General features: G+C 34.8%; 1 protein-coding gene across 3 annotated transcripts in view; it reads right to left on the bottom strand.

Moving 5' to 3' along the window:
• LOC113509814 (axoneme-associated protein mst101(2)-like) overlaps positions 1–12,996 on the bottom strand; it is a 187,620-nt gene that overhangs the window by 161,537 nt on the left and 13,087 nt on the right. For all 3 annotated transcript variants that reach the window (XM_052899371.1, XM_052899370.1, XM_052899369.1), the window contains exon 2: positions 1,978–2,515. In XM_052899371.1, the coding sequence (XP_052755331.1) occupies positions 1,978–2,370 (393 nt within the window). In that variant the 5' untranslated portion in view covers positions 2,371–2,515. The remainder of the gene's footprint in view (positions 1–1,977; positions 2,516–12,996) is intronic.

Genomic DNA, 12,996 nt, shown 5'->3' with positions numbered 1-12,996 from the left:
GTATTCTGTATAATGAGATCTTTACGTACCATAAAGAAACGAGTGACAAAGCAGAATTTGCTAATCAAGTGGTAGACAAAATTTACAACTCATTTAAACAATGGTTCTTCACAATTACCTTTTGTGATTTCACGTACTTCGAAAATAGAATTCTTAAATATACTGAGACCAAAGACTACGGTTACCCTGTGTTGCTCTTGAATGGCTGTCCGGATACAAATACGACTAAAGTGAAACCTAGAATCGATAAACATGGACAGACTGCCTACGTTATAACTTCAGATAAATTGACTCTTGATGTTGGTGAGTATATAACACATGCCCTCGTTAGAACTGGTGTATTCAAGCCGAGAAGTGCTGTAATATTTGTCATAAATGTTCCCGTAGAAATAGATGACTATTATTACTACGCCATGCAAAGCCATTTCCAATTTTTGTGGTCACGCAGCATTACTAATTCAGTTCTAATGCTATGGTCGGATAAACTACAAATGTTTTCTTATAATCCATATTCGGATCAGTTAAAAGATATCACAAATGTTAAGGATGTAAGTCGTTTCCTAGCTCATCAATATCATAATCTTCACGGTTACGAGTTGCGTTTAAGTGTATTTAGGAAGAAATATCTTACTCGTGAAACTGGACCAGTGAAATGCGACTCTAGAATAGCGAAATTGGTCATGAAACGATTAAATGCTACGTGTAAAGCTCTACCTCCTAGAGATGAAAACACAGTTGGTGATCTTCTGGAGGATGGCAATGCTACTGGAGTTACTAGAGATTTGATTGATGGATATACTGACTTAGAATTAAATTCTCGAATACTTAAAAACTCATATTACGGATATATAGACACTAGTTATCCACTTATTCAAGACGAACTATGCTTTCTGGTTAAGAAGTCAGGAAAGCAATCAACATTTACAACCACTTTGAAATTAATATCAGTACAAATACTAATAATTTTAGTTTTTATTGTTATTGCCTTAATATTAATATCACTTTTGGCTAGAAAAGTAGAAAAAGATGTGTGCAATATTAAAGATGTCGAAACAACTGGAACGACTGTGATAGTTTTGATAAAATGCTTCATAAGACAAACAGCTGACATCAAATTTATGGGTTCAGTATTCAGATTTTTGGCTTTGATCATTATCATGTATTCACTTGTCATCGACTGTGTTATTGATGTGAGTATATTATATCTAATTGGTTGAACTTAATATAAGTTTTATATAAAATTATATTAAAGTTTTGTTAGTTTTTACATGCAATTTTGTTGTAATATTTTAGGGCATTTTGACATCTGCAGTGACCTATCCACGATACAAGCCGGAAATAAATACTTTACTGGATTTAGCGCAATCAAATCTAACTATCGGAGTGCATAATAGAGACTTAAGGTTATTTAAGAGGAGCTTATCTTCTGACAATAATGTTCTGCATAATCCAATCGAAATTTTTGATGATGACAAAATAAAAGAGGTCATTGAAGAAAGGCAATTTCAATATGCGGTACTATTAAGAAAATCCGAGGCTTTATATATTAGTAGGAATCCAGATAATATGAAAAACGGGAGACCATTATTCCATACTGTGCAGGAATGTCCATTGCCTTGTACCATTGTTTATGGCTTAAAATATGGCAGTCCGTATCTTTCAAGGATAAATACTATTTTAATATACTTAAATCAAGCTGGAATACTTCAACATTGGACGGAAACTGATGAATCAACGCTCAAACAAAACCTATATGACAACAACTATAAAGAGCAGAAGCCATTGATATTGGCTAATCTTAAAGAAGTATTCTTTGTGCTCCTGACAGCCTCATTTATAAGTACTGTAGTTTTCATTATAGAGATACTGTGGTATAGATATAAAAATGAGTGATTAATTTTTAATAATAGTAAAAATTTGTTGTTGTTTGGCTTTACTTTATAAATAAAATATTGCAAAACATATGTCGTAGCTTACCTTGAGTTTTTCTTGAAGACCCTTATTCGCCGATTTCAAAGACTGAATTTCTGTAGTTAACTTCTTAATTTCTATTAATCTATTACATGACTGTATCTCCTCGCTAACTTTTTCGGGTTTTGGTACTGTTCTTAGCTGCTTCTCTAAAAACTCCTCTTTCTTTTTGTACTCAGTCTTCAAGTTCCTCAGTGTGCTTTCGTGCTGTGCCTTAAGTGCTCTGACTTCGCTCCGCTCGATGTCGAGCGACTTTTTCAAGGTCGCATTATCAAGTCGTAACCTTTCGACCAGGCTTTTTAATCTGTTTAAGAATGCCTCGTCAACGGTTCGCTTGTGTTCCTCAGAAACTACGGCGGATACTTGACTGCTGGAGGTCGATGTGTCGGTAGACGCCATGTTGTGACGTCACCAACGTCGTTTTCACAATTCGGGACGTGTCCCGAACGTCCGCGGTCTTTGGCCTCGTACTATGATGTACGGATTGCTTTTCTGTCGTTATTCGATCGGTTGCTTCGGTTGTGTGTGGGAAGTGTAGCCAATTCTGAAATTAAATAAATTCTAACATCATAAATCAAGATAAATTATATAGGCAAAGCAAGTCAGCCAGATATTTGTAAAATCACGTGCATTACGCATGCCTACTCGTATGTACCGACACTATATTTTCGATATTCCTCCGACATTCAACCGACAGAATTCAGAACAATTAAGAAGAAATTCTATTTTATTTTCAGTAAATTCTATTGAAAGATAATACCTATTGAGAATGTACGCTACTGGAATTACATTCTGAATAGGCATAACGAATAATTGACCCGACCATAAGACAATCTACTGAGGTCGCGTACAGCCCGGTTTCATAAAAGTTTCCTCCCATGAACGTTCAGGTTATAAAATAAGCTCCCTGTTGAGTTTTTTACAAGAGACTACAACTTACAGTTCTTCAAAAAGGGGTAAAGAGGTTTTTTTTTAATGGGTGAAAATGATATAGTAACTACGCCTGCGCTAACGGGATATGCCGGCGGAGCACCAGTGAAGGGTGATAGATGAGAATGAGAACAGGCCAGTTAGCCCATCATGATGAATTCATCAGGAATTAACAATGATAGTTTCCAAGGAGAACCGCGAGGAGGTCGACCTGGTTGGATATATTACTAGCAATAGAATTCTCAGTCTCCATTACTAACAATCCCTTTCCACTCGGGGTAAATAGGTTTCTTCATGGTCGGCGACATGGATAATTCTCATTTCTATTCCTAAACTAGAGCAAAATTATTTTAATATTATAAAAGATTTTTTAGGCACTGTAAAGAAAATAAGAAAAATTTATAATCACATCAAGTGGTAGATTTTGTACAAAAGTCGTTTTCTTGGGCACTTCTGTCCCATTCGTGTTGCTACCGTGAAGCAGTTGTGTTTGCATGGCTGTTTCTGTTTGAAGGGTAAGGCTGTGAATTTACAGGGTACAGAGGAATAACACCTGAGTCTTCAGGAATGGCAACATATGGGGGTTATCATGGGCGAAACAGTATACTCTGTTATGTCCATGGTACTGTTCATGTCTATAGGCGACGATTACCACTTTCCATCAGGTGGACCGTTAACTTGTTTGCCATTCTAAGTTGTATAAAATAAAACATATATTTTTAATACATGTATTGACATTCATTTCATAGAATGTATTTGACAAAAACAAAAATATAATTCTAATTTCAATGTACAGAAAAAAAATTGAATAAAACCTCCTTAATAATCATTTAATCACATTCGCGCATAAATACTTCAAGTTCTAAACTAACTATAACTCCTCAGTAATCTACACGTCAGTGTGTTTGCGATTAGTAGCGTCGCTCTTAATAACTGCTACTGGAGTTCGTTGCTCTCATTAATAATAATCATAGCTTAGTTTAGTTTTAGGAGGGCGAGGGATGGGCAGCAGCGTCCCTCTTAAAACATCTCTAAAGGGTAATTGCGGTTGCCAACCCGCCTGCCAAGCGTGGCAGCTACTGGTAAAACCCTCCAAGGGGAAAGCTTATGTTCAGCAGTGGACAGTTAAAGGCTGATACGATGATGATGATAGCTTAGTTATGCCTAACCTAACATAATGATATTGGATGGAAATGGATTGTTAGAAATGGGGTCTAACATCCCCATTGCTAGCAATCCGGTCGACCTCCACGCGGCTACCATCGTGGTTAACTATTGTGGAATTCATCACCATAGATATGGTAAACAGACCTGATTTCATTCTCACCTATCACTCTTCACTGATACTCCGCTAAAGTATACCACAGCACTTATTTCTTATTAGTTTGTATGAAGTAAAGGTATTTTTCGTATAATCCTAAATTTCTTTCTTTTTTTAATTAACTTTATTAAACAAGAAAAACTGCCATATAATCCCGACGTAGTATGAACCAACCCTTCCCTTCCTGTAGGTGTCGTAAGAGACGACTAAGCGAACTTAATACTCGAGGGATGGGCAGCAGCGTCCCTCTTAAAGCATCACCAAAATCTGTGGCTTCCTATCCACTTGCCAAGCATGGCAACTACTGGCAAAACACCCCAATAGGAGGAACTTCTGTTCAGCAGTAAACAGTTAACAGCGGATATAATGATGGTGATGATGATGAAACGAAAACAAATAATATACTTACTCTACTAAAAAAAAAATTGCGTTATTTCCAATTACAATTCTACCAGAGGGAGACTTTGTACAAAAGTCGATTGTTTGGGTACCTCTGTCCCATTCGTGTTTCAACCGTGAAGCAGTTGTGTTTGCATGGCTGTGTTTCGGTTTGAAAGGTGGGATATGGCGTAAATTTACTGGGTACAGAGGAATAACACCTGAGTCCTTAGGAATGGCAACGCATGGGGGGTATCATGGGCGAAACAGTATATTCTGTTATGTCCATGGTACTGCTCATGTCTATAGGCGACGGTTACCACTTTCTATCAGGTGGGCCGTCAGCTTGTTTGCCATTGTAAGTTGTATAAAAAAAAAATATTTTATAGTAAATCCATAATATAAAAATTTCATAATCTTATCGAATTTTAATTAACCAACAAACAGATATAAGTGTGTATTTTTATATAGAAGTACAGAACTCTGCCCTGCATTTACATATAGAATGAAGCAAAAATGCTATTTACTTTATTATTCGTATTAAAAAAAACTAACATGCATTTATTTACGATCTTATTAAATACGTGACCTACTTTTTACTTAAGCGCTTAACGTATTGTAAGAATGGATGATTTATCTTGAATCATTAATCCCACTATGTGCCACATTCTGTACATACTAAATACTGATTTCCACACTGCAAGTTCTTAACGTCATCGTCCAAAAAGATATAGAAATTCTAAATGCGTAGGTTGACGTGATTCATGTTTGTATTTTTTAAAATTTTAGACTAATATTAACCTATAGATGATAATATGTACAGTAATATAAAATTTAAAAAGCGAATAAATTGATTCAATAATAAAGCATTTTCAATTATTTCATTAAACCAAACAAAACTGTTTAAAAAAAATCATTCATCCATATAGAACTATTTTATTACTTATGCAAGTAAACTTTTTACCCTCACCTTAAATTAGAGTCTTTTTTTTATACAAGTTAGAATGGCAAACAAGCTGACGGCCCACCTGATGGAAAGTGGTAACCGTCGCCTATAGACATGTGCAGTACCATGGACATAACAGAGTATACTGTTTCGCCCATGATACCCCCATGCGTTGCCATTCCTGAGGACTCAGGTGTTATTCCTCTGTACCCAGTAAATTCACGCCATATCCCACCCTTCAAACCGAAACATAGCCATGCAAGCACAACTGCTTCACGGTTAGAACACGAATGGGACAGAGGTACCCAAGCAATTGACTTTTGTACAAAGTCTCCCTCTGGTAAATCTATCATCCACTATAGAATTCAGATAAATTGAGGCCTATAAAATCAAAGGCAGCTAAACGCCATAACATATGTTAGATTTCATTTTCACTCTGTACTCAAATATAGAGGGAGTTCTATTAATTTAAATTCAAATTATTACTAATATTCTAATTTTCTTCAATCTGGTTTAAAATATAGAATACCGTTCCATATCCTTAACAAAATATTAGTTTTTGGTTTGGATTTACAAAATATTATTCTTTGGTCAGACTTGGATTTAGCTGTCTTTGAGTTACAATTATCATAGTTTACCTAAATGATTGTCATAATTCCCGTTTCTAAAACATGCAGCGCGAAAGTCATAAAGTTAATCATCTTCATCATCATCTCAGTAATTAGCTGTCTATTACTACTGAACATAAGACTCCCCATAGACTGCCATAAGGAACGGTCCTGAACTATCTGCATCTACAATGCGTTTGAGGTCGTCACCACACCTAATGGAGGATCGTATTAAGCGTTTGAAGGGATTCGCCAGTTATGAAGCTTGTTTCTCCATCGATTGTCGATTCTTTGAACTATATGACCAGCTCATTGCCACTTCAGCTTGCTTATCTTTCGGACTCTCTCTCCCATTTTGGTTTTTGTATGGATATCCTTAAAACGGATTCTATTACGCAAAAAACTCTCCAACTATAGCCTCTCCATTACTAGCTGAGTAACTTGAAGAAAAAGACTATATTATTGTTATTGGTTTTACTCTGTTATAAAATGCTTAACTTTATTTGTAAGCGTTATTAATTTTTTAAAATACACGTAAATAAATATATATTTCGTAATTTAATATTTAGTAATTAATTGGATAAAACAATGGCGGTATGGCCGTCCTCAATATCCGGTAATAAGCAGTAACATAAACAGAAATAGTAAACTCATTTAAACGGGGCGTGTGCTATCACTCAACATCGTGACATCATTACCTAATAACAGTAGCACGCCACTTACAGGCAGGCCTCGGGAATTCGGTGTTAATGTGTCAAAATTTTATATAGAAGGAGACTTTGTACAAAAGTCGATTGCTTGGGTACCTCTGTCCCATTCGTGTTTCAACCGTGAACCAGTTGTTTGCATGGCTGTGTTTCGGTTTGAAGGGTGGGATATGGCGTGAATTTACTGGGTACAGAGGAATAACACCCGAGTCCTCAGGAATGGCAACGCATGGGGGGTATCATGGGCGAAACAGTATACTCTGTTATGTCCATGGTACTGCTCATGTCTATAGGCAACGATTACCACTTTCCATCAGGTGGGCCGTCAGCTTGTTTGTCATTCTAAGTTGTATAAAAAAAAATATATAGACAAAAATAAAACAAAAATATTTATTTGGCACCTATCAATAACAATTACAACTAAAACATAAACAATTATAAACTTAAAGAGAAAAGAAATACAAAAATGAACTTGTACCTAATTAAAAATTATGCGACCAAATTGGTCACCACTTAGCTAAGTGTTTAGGCATACATACCTCCTAAACGCTAGTTTATATCTATCTATCTGTCTTAATATACATTTATTTATTTATTTGTTTATTTATTTATTTAAGGACAACCAACAAAACATACATTTATATCTACTTAAAATTCATGATAATATGGTTACATTATAAAATGCTGCCTTAATTAAAGGCCGCCACGACATGCGTATTCATAATATATTATTATTATTAAGAAAATTTATAAAAACTACAATACTAGTTATACAATAAATAGACTACAGTAATATTTTCATGTATATTAGAATGGTAAACAAGCTGATAGCCTACCTGACAGAAAATGGTAACCGTCACCTATAGACATGAACAATACCATGGATATAACAGAGTATACCTTCGACGTCGCCCATGTTATTCATGCGTTGCCAATCCTGAGAACTAAGATGTTATGTCTCTGTACCATGTAATTTCAGTACCATAATCCCTCATTCATAAACCTTCAAACCAAAACAGCAATACAAACACAACTGATACACTGTAGAAAGATGAATAAGACAAAGGTATTCAAGCATACGACTTTTGTACAAAGTCTTCCTGTGTTTTTTTTTTTACAACACAGGGGGCAAATCAGCGTGCGACACACCTGATGGTAAGTGACTACCGCCGCCCATGATCACCCACACTACCAGCGGCATTGCAGGTGTGCTGCCGGCCTTTTAAAAATATACTTTTTTCTTGAACGTTATATTGTCGTATCGGTATTCTTTCAAAAATAATATATTTTTGAAAGAAACTATGTTAAATTATTATTCGTATGATATATGACTATGAATAAAAACTTAATGTAATAAATGAAGGTTAAGTTACATCTAACAATCAATCTCGATTTCGTGATGCAGAACCGATTTTTTGTTTTAAATTTATGAGCCGTGACGTATGTATTTGTTAGACTTGGAGTTAAACTGAATATTGATGTGACTGCACACTGTCGAACTGTATGTGGTATCTGGAGCATTTGAGATATAGTATGCCATTATAACTGATACTACAATTACTCTGCTGGTGGTAATTGCACCGTAACGTGTTATTATGATCACTGTACGATCGTTAAAAGTTATTGTTTATTTTGTTAATACACTGTAATTCGACGAACTCCAATTATGGCCCTAGTTATTTGTCTTTGGATTTTTGTTATCCATCAAAATATAAAACCTCCAACTCTCTTTAAAAACAATATTATCAAAATCTTTGTCAAATTATTTGTTATCCATTTGCTAAACTAGTGATGCAATATCATCTGTTCCTATTTTTTTTTATACAACTTAGAATGGCAAACAAGCTGACGGCCCACCTGATGGAAAATGGTAACCGTCGCCTATAGACATGAGCAGTACCATGGACATAACAGGACATAACAGTACTGTTTCGCCCATGATACCCTCCATGCGTTGCCATTCCTGAGGACTCAAATGTTATTCCTCTGTACCCAGTAAATTCACGCCATATCCCACCCTTCAAACCGAAACACAGCCATGCAAATACAACTGCTTCACGGTTGAAACACGAATGGGACATGCAAATGTACATGGGAGATATTTAAGAAAATTTAATAGAAAGATTCTTATTAAGAGCAATATAAGCCAAAGCAACATTTTTTTACAACTGCTTCACGGTTGAAACACGAATGGGACAGAGGTACCCAAGCAATCGACTTTTGTACAAAGTCTCCCTCTGGTTTGTTTACATTTACAAAATAAATTCTAATTAGATGACGACTGTACATGGGAGATATTTAAGAAAATTTAATAGAAAGATTCTTATTAGGACCAATAGAAGCCAAAGCAACATTTTTTAGGAATTTTGTCTTTCATTATATTTATTTTGGTATCACACGAAAATTACTACATCAAATTGAACTTGACTTTTATTATTGCGTACCTGATGATCTAATTTAAAATATCGTGTATATTTTATTATAAATACCATCTAAAAGTTATCTGTTTCATTTGTTTTCCTACTTCTAAAATCTTCAAGTACAAAGTAACAGTTCAATAAAATGATAGACAAGTACATTACTTGTAAACTTCTTGAATAAAATGCATAATATAAGAGAGAATTTTGTCATGTTTAAATTTTATGCTCATTTCCCGCCACTTTGGATTTGAATAGGTTACTATTTAGCTATTTCAAGTTACATAGATTTTTGTTTTGGTTTGCTGGAAAAGAACTCTTATAGAGTTCAGCTCGCCTGTTGTACATCTTTATTTAATATATATAGTATATGTTTGTAATTTTTGTGTACAATAAAGAATAATTAAATAAATAAAAAACACATTCTTTTTTTAGTGTGGACAAGTTCTAAGGCCTATATTTTAATAAGGAAACGCTCGCGTCGCGGATCAAAGGACGCGTGCAATTGTGTCAATTACACGAACGTTATCCAGCCTGGTGACCTGTGTGACTAACATTTTGTACATATGATTCAATATTAATTGCTTGAATAATAAACACTTGCGAACTACATAGGTAACATAGTTTTATAGTCTTAATTTAATATCATCATACTGTCCACTGCTAAAAATAAGCCTTCCCCATAAGGGGAGTTTTGCCAGCAGTTGCCACGCTTGTCAGGCGGATTGGCAACCACAGTTATGCTTTTAGATATGTTTTAAGAGGGACGCTGCTGCCCATTCCTCGCCCTCCTAAATTGCCTCTTACGACACCAACGGGAAAGGAAGGGGTGGCCCATTCTATGCCGGAACACACACGGCGACATTTAGTGCATTTAGTAAAATTAACAAACTATTAACACAATTAATAATCGTTCCACTTGCTGACATTGATGCACCTTTGCACTTCGGGTTTGGTGAAAGAGAACTCTTAGAGTTAAGCTCGCCTCTGTACATTCGCTTACCTCTGTCATATTTTTATGTATTATTAAAGTGTACAACAAATTATTAAAATAAAATAAATAAACTACAAATTCATAAAATTATGTGGCAAAAAAAATAACACTGGCCTAGATTATAAATTAACGTGTTTCTAAAAAACCAGTTGGCTAAATTAAGAACTAAAATGTACACAAATTGTAAATTCATAAATGTTTTTTTTTCCAAAAAACGAAACCCAGTTACCCAGATTATGATATGGAATGAGAACGAATAAGCTCGATACGACTTTAAATGTATATTTAATAGAGTGGCACACTTGGAAGGACAATTATATTAGTATTCAAGAATAATAATAGGTTTTTTTCACTGGATTATATGTGTACATTAATTTGTTTACAAACACAATGACAACAAAGAAAGATATATATTTTATGCAAGTTAGAACAACAAACAAGCTGACGACCCGTCTAATGGAAAATGTCGCCTATAAATGTCGCCGTCGCCTATAAACATGAACACATACGACTACCAACATAATGATATGATTATTGTTTTATGTTTCTAATCATAAAAATTTAAAACAATTTTATAATGATTTAATTTAAAAAAAGAATTTACATTTTTTTTATATTATATGCTACTTAATAGCAAACAAGCTGACGGCCCATCTGATGGAAAGTGGTAACTGTCGCCTATAGACATGAGCAGTACCATGGACATAACAGAGTATACTGTTTCGCCCATGATACCCCCCGTGTTTCTATGCGTTGCCATTCCTGAGGACTCAGGTGTTATTCCTCTGTACCATGTAAATTCACGCCATATCTCACCCTTCAAACGCGGGCGAAACCGCGGTAAACAGTTAGTTTCACATAAAAATCTATACATTACGAGTGTACATTTAATTTTATATTCTGTGTCATCAAATAAAATACGTAGTTCACATTCTTATAATAGATCCATGAATCCATATAACATGAGACTAGTCTGTGACTCTATGTCCTTGGATACAGCGGGAAGAGATTCGTCAGAACACAAAGTCAGTCCAAAAATAAAACATGTGTTATTCATAAAATAGTGCATTAGATATTCTATTTCATGTTTGTTTTATACTGTGCTAGCTAATCTGAGGAATATTTTAAAATTTTCAATTTTCAATTACATCAACAAATCGGAGAGTCTACCATGAAATGAAATTCCGAATTTTCGGACTCAATTCCGTGTATTTGAGGCTAATATGATGGTGATGATGATTTCATCATCATCATCATATCAGCCTTTGATGATAAAATACAAAAAATTACCAGAGGTAAGTATAAAAAGTAACTACAAAAGTCGTTTGCTTGGGTACCTCTGTCCCATTCATGTTTCTACCGTAAAGCAGTTTTGTTTGCGTGGCTGTGTTTTGGTTTGAAGGGTGGGATATAGCAGTAAATTTACACGGTACAGAGGAATAACATTTGAGTCCTCAGAAATGGCAACGCATGGGGGCTATCATGGGCGAAACAGTATACTCTGTTATGTCCGTGGCACTGCTAATGCCTATAGGCGGCGGTTACCACTTTCCATTAGGCGGGCCGATAGCTTGTTTGCCATTCTGAGTTGCATAAAAAAAATTCCGAGACTCGAACCGGTACATAATGTACTACTAACTCATTTGTATAGATTTTAATCGTACACACTAGTCGTGCGTAGTATTACTCTAACGTATCTGATTAACGCTGTTTTATTTTTCTGTAAAATAAAGCATGTAGTACATTGAACCCTGCCCGCGTCGCCAATGGTGTTGCCAAGCAACTGTTAAAATACAAACAAATGGCTACCCATTCAAGTTTTTTTATTTAAAATGATGTCAGTGAACTAACCAGATTTACTTGAACAACCTACAGATATTAATTTAAATAGATGTCGCACTGCATGTCACTTTGCGTGCAATTTTTTTTATTTCAAAGCAGACTATAGAGCGATTTGACTTCGGTTAAATGTCGAATCGTAGTTCCTGTCTTTTACATGTCGATAAAAATTTATAGGATCAACAGTATTGCATGTGGTATTTTAAAAAGAAGTTCGGATAGAGTTTTACTTTCAAGATGCCTTCATTTTTTTTTTGTTTTTTTTTATACCACTGTGGTGGCAATTAAGCATACGGCCCACCTGATGGTAAGTGGTTACCGTAGCCTATGAACACCTGCAATACCAGAGGTATTACGCGTGCGTTGCCGACCGTTGTCATAATTACACTCCTGCATGTTTAATTTATTAATAGCGTAACACTACATTTAGTTGTGTATATAAACGGATATAATTGTACAGTATATATAATAACGTGTAAAATATAGTATATATGTGGTATATGATGTCGCACCAATGTTTTTACTTGATCTGTTTTAGAAAATTAAATGACACGTCTTCTTAGCACATTGTTTTATTGCGAACTAAAGTCGAATCTTTTTTTACTAATAGTTTTATAAAACATTAGGTGAAGGCGTGTAGTATGTTTGTGTGCGTAAAATATGTATGCATTTTATATGAGAATGGAGTGGTGTGTGGACTGTATATTAAAATCTTTCTTCTTCTTCTTTTTCTTTTTTTTTATCTAAAAGGATATAATTATTTATTTACTCTTTATTGCACCACTTTGAGAATAATACACAACACTTACAGAATATTTACAGTTTGTTTTCATAGTAATTTTATCAAAGTCAGTTTAATTGTTTACATTTTAAATTAAAATAACT

Source organism: Galleria mellonella, unplaced genomic scaffold (assembly GCF_026898425.1).
Source record: "Galleria mellonella isolate WM207_F2 unplaced genomic scaffold, CSIRO_AGI_GalMel_v1 utg57, whole genome shotgun sequence".
Taxonomy (NCBI): domain Eukaryota; kingdom Metazoa; phylum Arthropoda; class Insecta; order Lepidoptera; family Pyralidae; genus Galleria; species Galleria mellonella.
Note: the sequence above shows the minus strand (reverse complement) of the source record. Positions and strands in the feature narration are given on the sequence as shown.